General features: G+C 34.8%; 1 protein-coding gene across 1 annotated transcript; it reads right to left on the bottom strand.

Annotated features, from left to right (window-relative positions):
• Nucleotides 1–2,663: 2,663 nt before the first annotated feature.
• LOC144450637 (dual oxidase maturation factor 1-like) lies at nucleotides 2,664–19,766 on the bottom strand. The gene is made up of 7 exons (XM_078141282.1): nucleotides 19,599–19,766; nucleotides 15,373–15,430; nucleotides 7,910–8,044; nucleotides 6,056–6,154; nucleotides 5,698–5,851; nucleotides 4,864–5,075; nucleotides 2,664–2,941 (listed from the first exon to the last, which is right to left on the bottom strand). The coding sequence occupies exons 1-7, from the start codon at nucleotides 19,764–19,766 to the stop codon at nucleotides 2,664–2,666; spliced, it is 1,104 nt and encodes a 367-aa protein (XP_077997408.1).
• Between the last annotated feature and the right edge of the window lie 1,487 nt (nucleotides 19,767–21,253).

Here is a 21,253-nt window from a genome sequence, read left to right as displayed (position 1 = left end):
ATCGACAGAGTTGGGACCAAGGTTAACATCCACACTCCATCAGACTATTATATTGTTACCCGTTCGCTCCTCTGAGACCCACGTCGTCTCTACAACACAACAACTAATTCACTGTATGGTTATCAGCAGCGAATATGTTCTGACGGTGGCAGCGGTGGGACCTGGCAGCAGTGGAACGTGGCACTGGTGGCTGTGATTTGATGTCAACATTACAAAATAATGCTACGTTAGAAATATTACAATTAGTCAAAATTAAATGTGACCCTCAATCAATTCAATTTTTTCTATAATATGGTCGGATCCTCCCCCAAGAATTGATTTTTCAAAATATGACCTCCAATTCCCCCGGCACTACCCTGTTTGTAATCACTCAAGGTTCTAATTGAGGTACTCGAGTTCCTTACAAATATAACAAACAGGAAGACAAACAAACAAACAAACAGAACACACGCACACACACACACACACATACATACATACACACACACAGACACAGACACAGACAGACAGATACACAGACAGACACAGACACAAACACAGACACACACAGACACACACAGACACACACACACACACACACTGCATATCTTTCCACTACATCAGTAAAGAGTACAGTTAATGCTTTATGGATATCTCAAATAATTTTAATTAATTGGTACAAATCAAGAATGTAGGCAGAAATATAGGCAGAAAGCACGACATAAGGTAACAATGCATTTTATAATACAATGTTTATGTGACATGATCACCCATGGCAATATTATATATATTGGATAGCTTGAACACTTCTTCGTGATGTATATTTCTCTGAGTATATATATATATTGGATAGTTTGAACACGTCTATGTGATGTATATTTCACCATTTCCGTATGTGGAAACCAAGCAAAATAAAACACACTGAAACATTGCATATTTGGGGTTCTTGTTAGATTTAGCTTTTTGAAATACCAGTCATTATATCAACATTATTTCGTCGATAATTCTTCACTTCTAGCGATGGAAAATCTGGAATCATGCATGTACATCTCAGACTATAGCCTATCTATTGGCTAAATCTATGGTTCCACTATACTTTTTAGTGACGTCACATATTCAGCCAATATACATGTACATACTAATCTTGGACGGAAACACTGAACATAAATGAACATATTACCCACTCTTCACTTCTGGTCACTTGGTAGATATAAAATATAATGCAGCAATAAGTTAACTTCCAGTAAGTTATAAATTTGTCATTGTTCAATGTCCTTAATTTGAACACAGATACTCCATCGTGGACTACGTCTACCCAGGTTATGTATGCTCCATATCGTTAAGATTGGTCTGTGCTGACTTGATGAACACTGATACCCCATCGTGGACAACTACGTTTTACCAGGTTATGTATGCTCGCTATCGTTAAGATTCGTTTGTGTGTTAAATACTGACTCAGAGGTTATTGAAAGCGACTGTGACAAAAATAACAAGATACAAATGGATAATTGGTAACTGTACATGGCTTGCTTAAAAATAACAATATACATACAACCATACATACAACCATACATACAACCATACATACAACCATACATACATACAACCATACATACAACCATACATACAACCATACATACAACCATACATACATACATACATACATACAACCATACAACCATACATACATACATACACACACATAAATACATACATACATACATACATACATACATACATACATACATACATACATACATACATACCCACATACATACATACATACATACATACATACATACATACATACATACATACATACATACATACATACATACATACATACATACACACACACATACATACATACATACATACATACATACATACATACATACATACATACATACACACACACATACATACATACATACACACATACATACATACATACACACATACATACATACATACATACATACATACATACATACATAAATACATACATACATACATACATACATACATAAATCATACATACATACATACATACATACATACATACATACATACATACATACATACACACATACATACACACACATACATACACACACATACATACATACATACATACATACATACATAAATCATACATACATACATACATACATACATACATACACACATACATACACACACACACATACACACACATATATACATACATACATACATACATACATACATACATACATACATACATACATACATACATACATACATACATACATACATACATACATACATACCTATACATGTACATTGTGTATGTATAGTGTGTTTGTGTATGTGTGTAAGTCTATGGGGGGCTATGGAAAAAAATCAAGAACTTGCAGGGGGCATAAATTTCCCATCGCTTTTGAAAGGGGGGGCACGAAAAATATACACAAGCAAAAGGGGATATCCTCCGGGTTCCCCCTGGAAGTAAAATCTGGACACTCCCTAATATACTTACTGTAATACGTACCCATCACAGTTATAAACACCCAACATTCAATCAAACTACTGGTATATATAACAACTTGACAAATCAACAGTAAAATGTCCCCTGAATATACACGATGACGTCATTTCTGTTTACAATATCTGTTCTTAACAAGACTGTCTACGTGTTTCAACTGTTAAAACTCAAATATACTAGTACTGTATGTGTCAATACTCACTCTTCTAGACGAATATCCGATGCTGCCATTCCCAACTTCGGACGCAGAACCATCAAATTCTTCTAACACCAACACCGTGTCATGTGACAGTTTATCTTCTAACAGATTAGTCGTCAGTTTATTTTGTTCTCGTCTTCTGACAGGTTTATCATAATCATGAAAGAATTCAGCTGTTTTGTCAGGCCATGTTTTATTACATACTAATACCGTGCAACCATAAACCAAACAAAGTAATCCTATGACATCAAGAGAGAAGTAAGACCATTCTTAGGGAACTGGCAGAATTTAAGTAAGGCACGGTAGTCTGGATGCCAACATGGTCTCTAACTAAACTTCTGAGTGGAGGTATAAATTGTAACGATACCATATAGGAACTAGACTATGTGAGTGGAGGTATAAATGGTAATGATACTGTATAGGACACAGACTGTGAGTGGAGGTATAAATGGTAATGATACTGTATAGGAACTAGACTATGTGAGTGGAGGTATAAATGGTAATGATACTGTATAGGAACTAGACTATGTGAGTGGAGGTATAAATGGTAATGATACTGTATAGGACACAGACTGTGAGTGGAGGTATAAATGGTAATGATACTGTATAGGAACTAGACTATGTGAGTGGAGATATAAATGGTAATGATACTGTATAGGAACTAGACTATGTGAGTGGAGGTATAAATGGTAATGATACTGTATAGGAACTAGACTATGTGAGTGGAGGTATAAATGGTAATGATACTGTATAGGAACTAGACTGTGAGTGGAGGTATAAATGGTAATGATACAGTATAGGAACTGGACTATGTGAGTGGAGGTATAAATGGTAATGATACTGTATATGAACTAGACTATGTGAGTGGAGGTATAAATGGTAATGATACAGTATAGGAACTAGACTATGTGAGTGGAGATATAAATGGTAATGATACTGTATAGGAACTAGACTAGGTGAGTGGAGGTATAAATGGTAATGATACTGTATAGGAACTAGACTATGTGAGTGGAGATATAAAAGGTAATGATACTGTATAGGAACTAGACTAGTGAGTGGAGGTGTAAATCTTATCGATACCGTATAGGAACTAGACTATGTGAGTGGAGGTGTAAATGGTAATGATACTGTATAGGAACTAGACTATCTGAGTGGAGGTGTAAATCGTAATGATACTGTATAGGAACTAGACTATGTGAGTCGAGGTGTAAATCTTAACGATACCGTATAGGAACTAGACTATCTGAGTGGAGGTATAAATCGTAATGATTCTGTATAGGAACTAGACTGAGTGGAGGTGTAAATCGTAAAGATATGTGAGTGGAGATATAAATGGTAACGATACAGTATAGGAACTAGACTATGTGAGTGGAGGTGTAAATCGTAATGATACTGTATAGGAACTAGACTATGTGAATGGAGGTGTAAATGGTAATGATACTGTATAGGAACTAGACTATCTGAGTGGAGATGTAAATCGTAACGATACTGTATAGGAACTAGACTTCGACTTGTGAGTGGAGGTGTAAATCTTAACGATATCGTATAGGAACTAGACTACGGCGTCGGGGGCTCTGCGATGTTTTTGTTGGGGGGGGGGGGTCGCACGAAAAACTTTGGAGATATGAAGATGTGGAGGGCGTGAGTGGGCCCTTGACTCAAAATTCTGATGGTCGGAAGGGGGGGGGGGGTCCCTGGATCAAATGAGACCTCGGGTGAGGTCATTTACTTTGTACATTTACACAATTTCAGACTATTATCCTTATTTTATTCAATCATCACTGGCCTCGTGATGTATCTAATATAAGTATAATGGTCAGATATTATGTATTGGATGTAATGGAGAGTAAAATGGCTAGATAATTGAGGTGTTGAACACAAAATTATGGTATTCCATGGATTTGAACTAATATGTGTATTGTTTGATATTCCATGCCTTTAAGTCTCCTTCTACAAGTCCTTAGTAAAAAGTTTTTACTATTCACTTCAACTGATTTTATCTCCGTAAATATTTGAAATATATGTGTCATAAAAAAAGTTAAAATGTCATAAAAGCAGGTGGTAACTGAATGGTAGATAAAGGGGTTGGTATTCTGCTCTGCATATGTACACTGCCTATGTTGACTTTTCTTTTAAACTGAAATAGCAAAAACTTCCTTACCTGTCGATAAAGTAATCCAGAAACACCATCCGTACTGAAAAACAAGGACGCCATCAGCGAATGGAATGTGTAACTCTGGACCCCATCGTAATGTACAATATAACAAATTAGCCAAGAGGAGCCACAGTCCGGTCAATATCATACAATAGGCTGCATAGTTGATTACCATAAATAGTAGAATATTGGCAATGATCCAAGTTGGAAATGCCGCCCTGTATTTGAAATTAAAAATAAGAACATGGTAATATGAAAATGGGCATTCCAAGAAAGTCGACTACAATGTTATACAATGCACTTACGATTAACCAATGAAAATGCTGTTCTGTCAATAATGCATGCACCCCTCGTGTTAGAAAATTACGTGAAAGTAGGCCAAGGTAAATGTTAGACAAAGCCTGACATGAATATTAGTACACAGATGCGCAGACCAAACCACTTTAACAAGAACTAAAGAATAAAGTGACTATAGACCACATCAAATGTTGCTACATGTAATAATATTTATTGGAACACCTTTGACATTGGCCTTCTATAAGGTCAGTTTCGTTGCTCTACTTTAGCAAAGTCACGTGACAAATGATAGTTTCCAGACGTAGTTCTCCAAGTGTTTACAACATGTTTTGTGCAGTATACTTTCCTTGTAAACGTCTCGCTATGGCATTTCATTGGTTCCTTGTTAATGTATGAACTCAGGCTATATCATTAGAATATTCATGGATACTGCACTATGCTAAATAAAACATATTTATTGATAATAAGTTAAAAACTTGATAATTTCCTCACAAATTCAGGAAATCAAACTTATTGTCGACGTATATGTTAACGAGTCCTCACCACATCATAATGAATGCGTAGTATCCAGACATTCGATAGGAGCGCCCCCATCGTAGATTCTCGGCATCGATCGTGAAGTACTTGGCAATCCACAATATTGGGTAGGGAAGACCACGGTATAGTGCGTCACGAAACTCTCGATTGATTTGACCGGCTGGAATAAAATGAGGGAGATAGGCGGGATTAGGAAAGCGCATAACTTCGATATTCAGGATAGCATACTGTGTGGCCCTCAAATATCGTAGACACAGTTATATTTCTTGATACAGCACGGTTCATTCAACGAAAGAGAAGTGGTGAGGAAAGGAACTTCAGGAAAACAGAACTTCACGATTTTTAGAATTTACAGGAATCTTACCGAATGGCGAAAAGAAGTTTCTGCCTTGGCTCCAAGATGGCGCCCATGCAAATCTTTCGTTGTAGTTAATTTGTTCATCGAGTTGATTTTCAGGTGTACCTGGAAAATATGATAAACGAGATCATAATCAATCAAGGTTTCCATTTGAAAAAGATATTTGTGAATTACGAAACTGTGTATTCAATACTTTGGTTAGAGTTGGTTATTCAAATCATGGAGGTATGAGGGGAAATACCTCCTTGTAGAAATGCATTCACTGTCATGACACAGTAGCTCATTATCGTAAACCAGAGGTGATATTTCTTTCTTGACACTGCAAAGACGGTGCCGTAAAAGATGCTGTGGTTTACGACGATACAATAGCTGTGGTCTCGAACACCTACACCACGGACGTTCCCCCTAATTCATAATGGGACTAGTACATATACTGGGGAGTGTATCAAACTTCCTGTCTCTTCCCCTGCTGACATAGTCGGAAGGAGAGAGCGTCCCCAGTGGGGAATTTAGGTAACAAGCCTACAAGATTGACTCTCAAAACGTCACAATATTTTTGTGTACATGTATTTGTGTTTTTTTTTTACAGTTGAGTGCCAGTAGTCGTATCTTCATGTCCTGGTCAAACCTATGATTGGTGTTATCACGATCACTGTGTATATTTGTTGTTATTTCATTACAAATCCCAACTTCTGTAAACTGAATGCACTTGTGACGTCACAAGCTACAATTTTTGTCAAACTTAAAATTTAATAGTTTGAAATTCAAGAACACAACCCACTCAAATAATGAACAGAATACATATAATTTATAAGTCGTCATTACTAAGTTTACCTATAACAAAATTAAAGACATATTGGAGAAAGAATAATTTATGTTTGATAACACACAGAATTTATATGTTTGATAACACACATAATGTATATGTTGATAACTCACAGAATGTATATGTTTGATAACACACAGAATTTATATGTTTGATAACTCACAGAATGTATATGTTTGATAACACACAGAATTTATATGTTTGATAACACACAGAATGTATATGTTTGATAACACACATAATGTATATGTTTGATAACTCACACAATGTATATGTTGATAACTCACAGAATTTATATGTTTGATAACACACATAATGTATATGTTTGATAACACACATAATGTATATGTTTGATAACACACAGAATTTATATGTTTGATAACTCACACAATGTATATGTTGATAACTCACAGAATTTATATGTTTGATAACACACAGAATGTTTTTGTTTGATAACTCACAGAATGTATGTTTGATAACACACAGAATTTATGTTTGATAACACACAGAATTTATATGTTTGATAACACACAGAATTTATGTTTTGATAACACACAGAATTTATGTTTGATAACACACAGAATTTATATGTTTGATAACACACAGAATTTATGTTTGATAACACACAGAATGTATATGTTTGATAACTCACATAATTTATGTTTGATAACACACAGAATGTATATGTTTGATAACACACAGAATGTATATGTTTGATAACACACAGAATGTTTTTGTTTGATAACACACAGAATGTATATGTTTGATAACTCACAGAATTTATGTTTGATAACACACAGAATGTATATGTTTGATAACTCACATAATTTATGTTTGATAACACACAGAATGTGTATATGTTTGATAACACACAGAATGTATATGTTTGATAACACATAGAATTGATATATTCTTGAATTCACCATGACAGTCTGGTATCTAAAAGGTGTAGCAATAATTGCAAATTAAACATTTTTGGATAAAGTTTTAATCCTTTTATTTCAAGATTTGACCTTTGACCTTAGGTCACCCACCTTTCAATGTAATATTAACACTTTGTAGTCCAATCTTCACGCCAACCTCTGCTTCTATGTCTTGATCTGTACCTGCTTTGTATTCTGTTTGTGTGCGGATCTTAGAAACTTCCCATTCTTGTCCGAAAATAGCGACTTTTGAAAAGAAACGACACGAGAGAACTGAATGAATGAATTATATATACTCATATACGTATAAGTCGTGGAGAGAACAGTGCTCAGTAGCAGAGCATTATAGACTTAATTCAAAAGAATAAGGACGTTATATGTCGTTACTCAGAGTTTCACGCTTCCTCAGCGATCATCAGGGGATTAATGATCGCTGAGGAAGCATGAATATATATATATATATATATATATATATATATATATATATATATATATATATATATATATATATATATATATATATATATATATATATATATATATATATATATATATATATATATATATATTGTACTGATTGTTGAATTCTCGGCCATGAAAGTAAATCGTCTGATGACACTTTGCAGTAATTCTCAACCGTGATAGTCACATCTGATATTTATTTTGGCAGAAAAGCATTCAATCACTAGAGGGCGCTACAATACGGCGTATTCCGGTTATCGAACTTCCGGTTGTTTCGCAGGAAAGTATCGCGAGAGGGCGCACCATATCTGACAAAGTGAGGGCCAGAATTTTCGTCATGGCATCTAACAGTATGGCGATGTATGAAGCTGTCAACAAAATGGGCGTAAAAGAACTCCGTGCATTCATAAAAGAGTGGAAAATTACTACTTCTAAATCTACTAGATATCGCCAGAAATGCTGTCAACCTTGGTCTTGAAACACTAGAAAATGATAATTTTCTGAGAGAACGGACGAGGAGACGAATAGTGGATGTACGTCAAGCATCAAAAGATAGAACTAATCGACAGCGGAAACATTGGAAGTTGGACGGAGGACCTTCGAAATATACCCGATGTAGACATGATAAACATATTTCTTTACCTTACTGGTGTCTGTTGCTTGACAAAAGAACGGTTAGAAAATTACAAATCTGACAACAGCTTCCAATCTGATTAAAATCCGATGTAGATGTTGGCTGATCGTTCATTGCTATTTTACCTTCGTTATTTTGCCTGAATTGACCTTCTTGGTACATGTTTACATTTTTTAGCTTGCCTGATCGCCTCCTCTACGATCAGGCTAAAAAATGTAAACATGTACCAAGAAAAATAATTATCAGGCAAAATAACGAAGGTAAAATAGCAATGAACGATTAGCCGACATCTACATCGGGTTTTAATCAGATTGAACAGCTTCCAGCTACAGTCATTGCAATATTGAGAGTTCGGTCGACAATTACCAAGCCACATGTTTATATTGTAACTGATGTCGCCGCATACTTAGGCCTTTCTTGTTTATTAGAACAGTGGTGTAGCACCACGGGTGAAATCATAAAACTTTGTCCGGAAAAAAAAACATTTCATGTACTGGTTATAAGTTGGCATAAACATATTTGTATTGATATACTCATCTTTACTATCACACATTTTTTAGCTTGCTATTCTTCATTCAGGACCATCAGTGTATAAAAAAACCCATTGAAGTCGGCAACGAATCATAAATATTGTTATTGATGTACCACACCGCCCACCCCTTCAATGAATCGGCCTTCCATGTAACGTTTACGTGGTTCACTCATCATACCATGTCTTATACCGATCTGATTAAACTCCGATGTAGATGTCGGCTGATCGTTCATTGCTATTTTACCTTCGTTATTTTGCCTGAATTGACCTTCGTGGTACATGTTTACGTTTTTGTCCTGATCGGTAGAGGAGGCGATCAAACATGTACCACGAAGGTCAATTCAGGCACAATAACGAAAGTAAAATAGCAATGAACGATTAGCCGACATCTACATCGGATTTTAATCAGATTGGTTTTATACAAGCTGCAATAACTGTAGCGTATATTGTGATTTTGAGGGTTCTTTCCTCTGTTTTTGTACCTTTTTCCGTTCCGATGTTTGACTGGAAGCAATCGCTACAATTTCTCCAACGGTAACGCAAATGGACGAGGTCACACTGAAAACGTGAGTGAGATGTCAGTGTACTACCCGTTTCAAAATGTTGCTACTTTTGGGTTTTCCTCACGGTCGAATTGCAGAGCCAAACTTACGCAAAATATTAGGAGAACAAGAGGTTAATTTGCTATTTCGTTATTTGATGGGCGATAATGCAATATTATAGCGTAAAGTTACGGGGAATGACAGAAAATCTTTAGTCAGTGGTTACGATGCCTATAGACTCTATGCTTTGCAATAATGCTCTACAATTCTGGCCCTCACTTCCGGTTCTAAAACAGCGCCCCTAGTGGCCAAACAATCATATCTTTTATCTTTTCGGGGCTTCTTCGATAACCGGAATACGGCGTAAATACGGCGTATTCCGGTTATCGAACTTCCGGTTGTTTCGCAGGAAAGTATCGCGAGAGGGCGCACCATATCTGACAAAGTGAGGGCCAGAATTTTCGTCATGGCATCTAACAGTATGGCGATGTATGAAGCTGTCAACAAAATGGGCGTAAAAGAACTCCGTGCATTCATAAAAGAGTGGAAAATTACTACTTCTAAATCTACTAGATATCGCCAGAAATGCTGTCAACCTTGGTCTTGAAACACTAGAAAATGATAATTTTCTGAGAGAACGGACGAGGAGACGAATAGTGGATGTACGTCAAGCATCAAAAGATAGAACTAATCGACAGCGGAAACATTGGAAGTTGGACGGAGGACCTTCGAAATATACCCGATGTAGACATGATAAACATATTTCTTTACCTTACTGGTGTCTGTTGCTTGACAAAAGAACGGTTAGAAAATTACAAATCTGACAACAGCTTCCAATCTGATTAAAATCCGATGTAGATGTTGGCTGATCGTTCATTGCTATTTTACCTTCGTTATTTTGCCTGAATTGACCTTCTTGGTACATGTTTACATTTTTTAGCTTGCCTGATCGCCTCCTCTACGATCAGGCTAAAAAATGTAAACATGTACCAAGAAAAATAATTATCAGGCAAAATAACGAAGGTAAAATAGCAATGAACGATTAGCCGACATCTACATCGGGTTTTAATCAGATTGAACAGCTTCCAGCTACAGTCATTGCAATATTGAGAGTTCGGTCGACAATTACCAAGCCACATGTTTATATTGTAACTGATGTCGCCGCATACTTAGGCCTTTCTTGTTTATTAGAACAGTGGTGTAGCACCACGGGTGAAATCATAAAACTTTGTCCGGAAAAAAAAACATTTCATGTACTGGTTATAAGTTGGCATAAACATATTTGTATTGATATACTCATCTTTACTATCACACATTTTTTAGCTTGCTATTCTTCATTCAGGACCATCAGTGTATAAAAAAACCCATTGAAGTCGGCAACGAATCATAAATATTGTTATTGATGTACCACACCGCCCACCCCTTCAATGAATCGGCCTTCCATGTAACGTTTACGTGGTTCACTCATCATACCATGTCTTATACCGATCTGATTAAACTCCGATGTAGATGTCGGCTGATCGTTCATTGCTATTTTACCTTCGTTATTTTGCCTGAATTGACCTTCGTGGTACATGTTTACGTTTTTGTCCTGATCGGTAGAGGAGGCGATCAAACATGTACCACGAAGGTCAATTCAGGCACAATAACGAAAGTAAAATAGCAATGAACGATTAGCCGACATCTACATCGGATTTTAATCAGATTGGTTTTATACAAGCTGCAATAACTGTAGCGTATATTGTGATTTTGAGGGTTCTTTCCTCTGTTTTTGTACCTTTTTCCGTTCCGATGTTTGACTGGAAGCAATCGCTACAATTTCTCCAACGGTAACGCAAATGGACGAGGTCACACTGAAAACGTGAGTGAGATGTCAGTGTACTACCCGTTTCAAAATGTTGCTACTTTTGGGTTTTCCTCACGGTCGAATTGCAGAGCCAAACTTACGCAAAATATTAGGAGAACAAGAGGTTAATTTGCTATTTCGTTATTTGATGGGCGATAATGCAATATTATAGCGTAAAGTTACGGGGAATGACAGAAAATCTTTAGTCAGTGGTTACGATGCCTATAGACTCTATGCTTTGCAATAATGCTCTACAATTCTGGCCCTCACTTCCGGTTCTAAAACAGCGCCCCTAGTGGCCAAACAATCATATCTTTTATCTTTTCGGGGCTTCTTCGATAACCGGAATACGGCGTATTCGGCGGCATCGTATAGCGGCTTTAGCACTGATAAATAGGCTATAATATATATGACGTGTTGTACCATGCTATCAGATATCACGTCATTTGAAATGATTTTGAGAAAACCTGATAAAGCTGAACAACACAATGTACCTTACAGCCCTGTCTATCTAGGTGATAGCTTAATCAACTTTGGGTTCTGGAAAGTCATTTTCATAATTTCACATCACATAAATTCAAATACCAAATTGAAACTCTTTTCCACTCTATTGTTCATTCAGTGGAACACCATTTATCTGACGGAAGTCAGCTATTAGGAGTTGCCAATATTCAATGTACATCTAATAATAAATAGTTATCTCTGCTAAGACCTCAAACCACTCGATAGTGGTGTGAGCTAAGACCATTGGTGTTCCACTGAAAGAGCAATAGAAGTGAAAATGGGTTTCAAATTGGAGCTTCCTGGCAACCGTGCAAAATTTTTGTGATGTGAAACCACTAAATAACTCTCCAGAACTAAAACATAACATTTATGTTAATCATATTTATTTAGAGTGGCGTTCCCCTAGGATTTAATCTGTGGAAGTTTTATGAACGTTTACGATCACAAAAAGTCTTACTAATAAAATATAGTTACAGTAAAAGATCCTGTAAACAAAGTGTATCATACTTACTATAGTTACAGTAAAATGATACTGTAAACAAAGTGTAGCATACTTACTATAGTTACAGTAAAAGATCCTGTAAACAAAGTGTAGCATACTTACTATAGTTACAGTAAAATGATACTGTAAACAAAGTGTAGCATACTTACTATAGTTACAGTAAAAAGATACTGTAAACAAAGTGTATCACACTTACTATAGTTACAGTAAAAGATCCTGTAAACAAAGTGTATCATACTTACTATAGTTACAGTAAAATGATACTGTAAACAAAGTGTAGCATACTTACTATAGTTACAGTAAAAAGATACTGTAAACAAAGTGTATCACACTTACTATAGTTACAGTAAAAGATACTGTAAACAAAGTGTATCACACTTACTATAGTTACAGTAAAAAGATACTGTAAACAAAGTGTATCATACTTACTATAGTTACAGTGAAAAGATACTGTAAACAAAGTGTATCATACTATAGTTACAGTAAAAAGATACTGTAAACAAAGTGTATCATACTTACTATAGTTACAGTAAAATGATACTGTAAACAAAGTGTAGCATACTTACTATAGTTACAGTAAAAAGATACTGTAAACAAAGTGTATCACACTTACTATAGTTACAGTAAAAGATACTGTAAACAAAGTGTATCACACTTACTATAGTTACAGTAAAAAGATACTGTAAACAAAGTGTATCATACTTACTATAGTTACAGTGAAAAGATACTGTAAACAAAGTGTATCATACTTACTATAGTTACAGTAAAAAGATACTGTAAACAAAGTGTATCATACTTACTATAGTTACAGTGAAAAGATACTGTAAACAAAGTGTATCATACTTACTATAGTTACAGTAAAAAGATACTGTAAACAAAGTGTATCATACTTACTATAGTTACAGTGAAATGATACTGTAAACAAATTGTATCATACTTACTATAGTTACAGTGAAAAGATACTGTAAACAAAGTGTATCATACTTACTATAGTTACATTAAAAATATACTGTAAACAAATTGTATCATACTTACTATAGTTACAGTGAAATGATACTGTAAACAAAGTGTATCATACTTACTATAGTTACAGTAAGAAGGTAGTGTATCACATTTACTATAGTTACAGTAAACAAATACTGTAAACAAAGTGTATCATACTTACTATAGTTACAGTAAAAAGATACTGTAAACAAAGTGTACCATACTTACTATAGTTACAGTAAAAAGATACTGTAAACAAAGTGTATCATACTTACTATAGTTACAGTGAAATGATACTGTAAACAAAGTGTATCATACTTACTATAGTTACAGTAAAAAGATAATGTAAACAAAGTGTATCATACTTACTATAGTTACAGTAAAATGATACTGTAAACAAATTGTATCATACTTACTATAGTTACAGTGAAATGATACTGTAAACAAAGTGTATCATACTTACTATAGTTACAGTAAAAAGATACTGTAAACAAAGTGTATCATACTTACTATAGTTACAGTAAAATGATACTGTAAACAAAGTGTAGCATACTTACTATAGTTACAGTAAAAAGATACTGTAAACAAAGTGTATCATACTTACTATAGTTACAGTAAAATGATACTGTAAACAAAGTGTAGCATACTTACTATAGTTACAGTAAAATGATACTGTAAACAAAGTGTAGCATACTTACTATAGTTACAGTAAAAAGATACTGTAAACAAAGTGTATCATACTTACTATAGTTACAGTAAAATGATACTGTAAACAAAGTGTATCATACTTACTATAGTTACAGTAAAATGATACTGTAAACAAAGTGTAGCATACTTACTATAGTTACAGTAAAAAGATACTGTAAACAGAGTGTATCATACTTACTATAGTTACAGTAAAATGATACTGTAAACAAAGTGTATCATACTTACTATAGTTACAGTAAAATGATACTGTAAACAAAGTGTAGCATACTTACTATAGTTACAGTAAAAAGATACTGTAAACAAAGTGTAGCATACTTACTATAGTTACAGTAAAAAGATACTGTAAACAAAGTGTAGCATACTTACTATAGTTACAGTAAAAAGATACTGTAAACAAAGTGTAGCATACTTACTATAGTTACAGTAAAATGACACTGTAAACAAAGTGTAGCATACTTACTATAGTTACAGTAAAAAGATACTGTAAACAAAGTGTAGCATACTTACTATAGTTACAGTAAAAAGATACTGTAAACAAAGTGTATCATACTTACTATAGTTACAGTGAAATGATACTGTAAACAAAGTGTAGCATACTTACTATAGTTACAGTAAAAAGATACTGTAAACAAAGTGTAGCATACTTACTATAGTTACAGTAAAAAGATACTGTAAACAAAGTGTAGCATACTTACTATAGTTACAGTAAAAAGATACGTTTATTTTGTTCGGAGTTCGAATAAAACAAACGTCACAACACGATGAATAGAGGTAAATAAGGACATCTCGCCGCTTTCACCACATCGGATTTTAATCAGATTGAGTAAAAAGATACTGTAAACAAAGTGTATCATACTTACTTATTATTGCTGCACCTATATAAACGGTAAGAAGTCCTCTTATTGCACAGTATATTCTCTACACAGTTAAAATAGAGATAGGAAATAGAAGTAAGTAGTCTCCTTATTTGTACATGACTTCATCATGTTGTTCAGTGACATTAATTGTCAACAATTTGTACATATGATTTATCATGACATCCAATAATTTATTAAATTTAGAGACAGTTATGTAAACTGATCAACCAAGTATTCCGTAAACAAGTTACTATTTTACCAGACTTACACTAAAACTTGCAATGATGCGATGAATATTAAACCAACAATATTAAAAAAATGTGTTTACAAAAATATATGTTCTTTCGTATGACTAAAAATTAAACAGACAGACAGACAGACATACATACATACATACATACATACATACATACATACATACATACATACATACATACATACATACATACATACATACATACATACAAACAAACAAACAGATAAACAAAAACCGTTGTGCGTCACCCCGTCACGGCCGTGTATTCGTTTCCGATCGATCAATACATTACTTAGTAAATCATTGAATTAATGGCATTTCTACGAAATGAATGAATAGTTGTGTTGTGAGGCTAGGGTCTATGAAATGATTATATATATATATATATATATATATATATATATATATATATATATATATATATATATATATATATATATATATATATATATATATAATATATATATATATATAGTGGTGTTATGGGGGGCTACTACATGCAGTAAACGAAAATAATCCCTAAAGTACAAATGTATTAACAAATCTGTAAAATGACTATAATACTAATTAATAGTCTAAATCTGTAATGAATCACAGATGTTGAAACCTCTATCCAGCGTTTATGATGAATTCATATTTTTCAGACGACAACACCAATATACTACAGGAAAGTAATAGTTAGCTGCAATAATTATAGCGTTATTTAGCTGCAATAATTATAGCGTTATTTAGCTGCAATAATTATAGCGTTATTTAGCTGCAATAATTATAGCGTTATTTAGCTGCAATAATTATAGCGTTATTATTTTGTTTTAATTATAGTCTCAGGGATTGTACGGTAGTTTGGCGATTTTGGTCATATTTGACACGACGCAATCCATGTAAGTTTTTTGAATACTTTTTTATTTCATGAGTGGTCCGTTACAGTTAGGAAATGTCGTGGTTTTCGGCAGGCAAGGTATAATTGGGCAAAGAAATGCAGAGGACTTCAACTATGTAGATTTGTATAGTACCGTGTATTGGGCGACTGTGGAGGTGGAATTGTAGCATTATTCTTGAACCGATAAACTTTGCTAAGGGTCAGGCGTAGAGATCTCACTGAAAGTTCAGTGAGATCTCGGAGTCAAACGCGTTTCAAATTTCAGCGGTACTTTAGCAGATTTTTAGCCGCACTTTGGAACTTTGGAACAGGAAATAAATATACCAATATTTGCAATATTTGCATCGTACCGTCTAATAGTATCGAATTATAGAGTTATCTTTAAGTGCAATTCAAAAGACGTCCAAAAGCAAAAAAAAAACAAAAAACAATCCAAAACACCCAACTCCCCCGAAACAAAAGCTAATACTAATTAATGCAGCTAGGTGATATAGTAACAACAGTATAGCCTGTTACTATGTTTACCTAAACATTGACGGATCTGTTTGATTGGTACATGTTAGTGTCGTGAGATCTTTCCTCCAAAATACCCCAGAAATGAAAGGAACGTCCACTTTATTGCGATCTCTTGAGGTGATATGACTTTGACCTTACACTTCGACTCAAACAATGTCCCAGTATATTTTGTTTTCACAGCAACCAAATAAGGCCAAAAAATAAATTTTTGGTCATGGCAGGTTGTCTAAAATGGTGCGACGACGCGATTTTTTTAAAATTCTCAATAACCTATCACTCAGGCTACTATTTATGGCAGTGACTGTTCTTTTTATTTAGCACTTTAGAGCAAGTGCAGGGTTCTCCACGATTTTGACCAATAATCGGGTTTTTTAATTTGCATATCAATTTGCATCATTAGCATATTATATTTCAGATCATAACATTAGAAAGTTAAAAAATGTTCTCAACATCAAAAAGGCCTACAATCAATTATATTCCTATCCAAATTAGAATAAACAGAAATGTGTTCAGATCAACAATTTCCAAACCAAAAAAATTCAGGAAGGAGATTGACAGTTACAAAGTTTTGACGACGTTGGCAAGCACACCTTACATGATGCTACACATTGATTGCATGCACCTATAGGCTAGCTATCAGTTAGTTTTGGGTTGTTGGTTTCGCCTTGTAAACTTGCATGTCATTCATAAAAGATAATCTAAAATCATTTTCTTTTTTAAATATAGTTTAATATCTTTTTTATTTGTATGAATGGAAAAAGATATTTCATGCCGGAAATATATTTTTTTATGTGACGAATTTTGGCTATGAATTACAGAATACGTTCAGTGCTCGTGTGTACGGCAATCGCGATTCACACCCAAACTTGTTCATTTCGGACAGTAAATCTAACACCGTGACGGAACCGTACCGGAGTAGTTATTCTTTAATAATAAGGCGTAAAAAATTGTATTGTTCCGATTACATTCAAATTTAGAATAGGTGGAGTAGGTAGATTATTTTATTTTATTTTTTTTAAATAGATTGTTTTCATATGTGAGTGTCTAGTTCAGGTAGTTAATTTTTTTTCATATGGTCTCTGTGTTATTAGTTTTTTCTCATCAGATGTACAGACAGATTGGAAGAACAGTTTTATATTGTCTTTTTCATTTGATGTCAGTTTCCGCATCCAGTATTTCTTGCGAGACTTCACAATTTTCGTGATTTTCTTATTTTCTTTCTCGAATATGTAAAAAAAAAACGTTTAGGGTCGGCGTAAAAAACTAGGTGGGGTCGAGTAACCGGAACCAAACAACTGTTTTTATTTGGCCCAAGTATAAAGTTTTCATTCGTATTCATCGATACAATGCAAAAATGGTGATGACATCTTATATGCACTATTACGCCTAAGGGAAGGCTTGGAAAATCCGGGTTGATTTACACGGCCATGGAAACTACCGACGGTACGTCTTGCTATACTAAACGGTCTTGTGCTAAGTCATTACTGGGGAATCGTTTTGGGTACCTGTGTATTAAAATGTTTGTGTTTCGATATTATCGAGGCGATACACATTGAAGTGTGTATGTGAAGCAGCTGTCATTTGCTTGTTCACGATTGGCTCTGTACTTGTCTTCACTGAGGGTGGGTTATCTCTGTGTCCCCCCCCCCCCCAGATCTGGAGACTGCATGGGCTGTACAAACACAAAAAAGACCGACGCGGGGGTATTTAAGTGATGCGTACGCTGACCAGAAACAATTCTTTCTTTTTGTTTGGTCTAAACATATTTCCGCATAGCCGTGTGGATAGGGATACGCTAAGGCATAACAAAACAAATTGTGTGGTTCAGATTACGGTCAATTTTAGAATAGATTTTTTATGTTAGTTTATGTCGAGTTCAGTCAGTTATGTGTTTTCCAAATGGTCTTTGAGTTATTGGTTTCTTCTTATCGGATTTACAGCCATTACAGATTGAAAGAACAGTGTTATATTGTATTTTTAAGTTGATGCCAGTTTTTGCATCCACTGTTTCTGGCGAGACTTCACAATTTTCGCGATTTTATTTTTTTTTCTCGAATATGTAAAAAAAAAAGTTTAGGGTTGGCAGTGAAAAACTAGGTAGGGTTGTATTTGTCACTCATGTCCACTTATTGGTAGTCATTGTCTAACTGTACGAGTACATCGATATCTTATATCAACTAGTATTCGTACGTATTCAAAAATACCTAAATATCTAGTACGCTGGCTGGAGGCCTTAAAATGAGATTTGGCCAGTCCGGTCGATACGACATACATATACGAGACACGACTCGCACGTTTGTAATTAGTGTGCACCTGCCTTTTAATATCGTGATTGGGTTACCTTCGACGGTAGTACCTCTTCCCGTTTCCCTATAAATATCTACTCTCTCTCTCTCTCTCTCTCTCTCTCTCTCTCTCTCTCTCTCTCTCTCTCTCTCTCTCTCTCTCTCTCTCTCTCTCTCTCTCTCTCTCTCTCTCTCTCTCTCTCTCTCTCTCTCTCTCTCTCTCTCCATGACGGGTCTACTTTTAGAATCTTGTCTATCTCCAAGATACTAGTACTAACAATTCACTTTTTACCTTCTTTCCTCGTATTCCAGGGAATACCACTAATCCAGCTAACACGATAATAAAGGTACAAAACACTAAACCTGCTTGTAAGATATCAGCCGTCACCGCACTTTTTCTCTCTTCATACTGTGTGGGTCCACCGCCATGACGGAAAGCTGTAAACAGGTGCTCAGACATCGTTCAACGGCTAAAAAATGTCGATCTCTGAAACTTAAGAAAAGTTGGTCTAAAATAATTATAAGAATGAGACTTTCGGATTTCAATCATAGATTTGGACAAAATTGAGAAAATCTAGTTCACTAACTTTTTCTTTACACAAGACAGAAATATCTTTGTCTTTCTTCTTATAGAGAAATTAAGCGTTCGTTCCTTGACTGTCAGATATAGTTGTCTGCTTAAACGCTCATATAACCATTAGTTTCATTTCAGATATCCAACCACACACTGATCACTGTTTGGTGAGAGGACGCGATTTATATACTGATTCTTGATGTGCATTATAGACACGTCATCATATATGTAATGACGTAATGATCACGTGGTTTCGTATCTTCACGACGGTTGCATCCTATTCACACCCTTCTTCGCTGTGTATTTAAGTAGGCTGGGGGATAGAAGTCAAAATTATTTGATAAATGTTATTTACCAAAGACAAATATCACCGTCGGGATCAACTGAACATCCAAAGTACACTAAACGGAAGGAAGGTAAATGAGGCTGAGAAGTCTTTGGGCCATCAACATTCTTATAGTCTGAAAGTCTCTTTATTCGTGATTTTTGATACCAAATTAATCTTCAGAAGTCATGTATACAGTGCACGTCTACAAAATATCTTTCAGCTTTGCCACAACAAAATACACTTCTAGCCAGATAATATGTACTGCAACTATAATTGTCTCTCAATTCTGGTATTTTAATACCATATTCAAGCATTGTAAGACTTTAAATTATGTCTATGGTTTGATATTCTGTGCCTCTAAATGACCTCCTCCATTGTCTTATTTTCAAAAAAAAAGTTTTCATCTTTGAAGGTGTCTCCTTCCAATCAGTGACAATCACGGTGATAATGTCTTTCTCCTAAAACAAGACGGAAGGTAGCAATTATTGTATATCTCCACTGCAGTGTTGGTGATAGAAGGTGTGGCTAAAATAATTCTGGAGTTTCATTTGGCGGGTCTTAACCTTTTTTCGGGTCAGAGGAGCTAACACATTTGTTTAAGGCCTAAACAAATAATTGTTTGATTCCGGTTACCCGACTCCACCTAGTTTTTAACTGCCAGCACCTAAACTTGTTGATGCATTCGAGAAAAAATAATAAAATCGCAAACAAATTGTGAAGTCTCACGAGAAATAGTGGATATGGAAACTGACAGCAACTTAAAAAAGACAACATAAAACTGTTCTTCCAATCTGTAATGGCTGTATATCTGATAGTAAGAAATAAATAACACAGGGACCATTTGGAAAACAATTTAAAACATGAACTAGACACTCACACATGAAAATAAATATATACCAAAATAAAATAAAAGATCTACCCACTCCACCTATTCTAAAATTGAGCGTAATCGGAACCACACATTTTCCACACATTTTTTTTATTAGGCCTAACCGTAAATTGTGTACGTTTCATAACTGTCCATTGATTGCCATACAGACAAATT

Source organism: Glandiceps talaboti, chromosome 20, assembly GCF_964340395.1.
Source record: "Glandiceps talaboti chromosome 20, keGlaTala1.1, whole genome shotgun sequence".
Taxonomy (NCBI): domain Eukaryota; kingdom Metazoa; phylum Hemichordata; class Enteropneusta; family Spengelidae; genus Glandiceps; species Glandiceps talaboti.
Note: the sequence above shows the minus strand (reverse complement) of the source record. Positions and strands in the feature narration are given on the sequence as shown.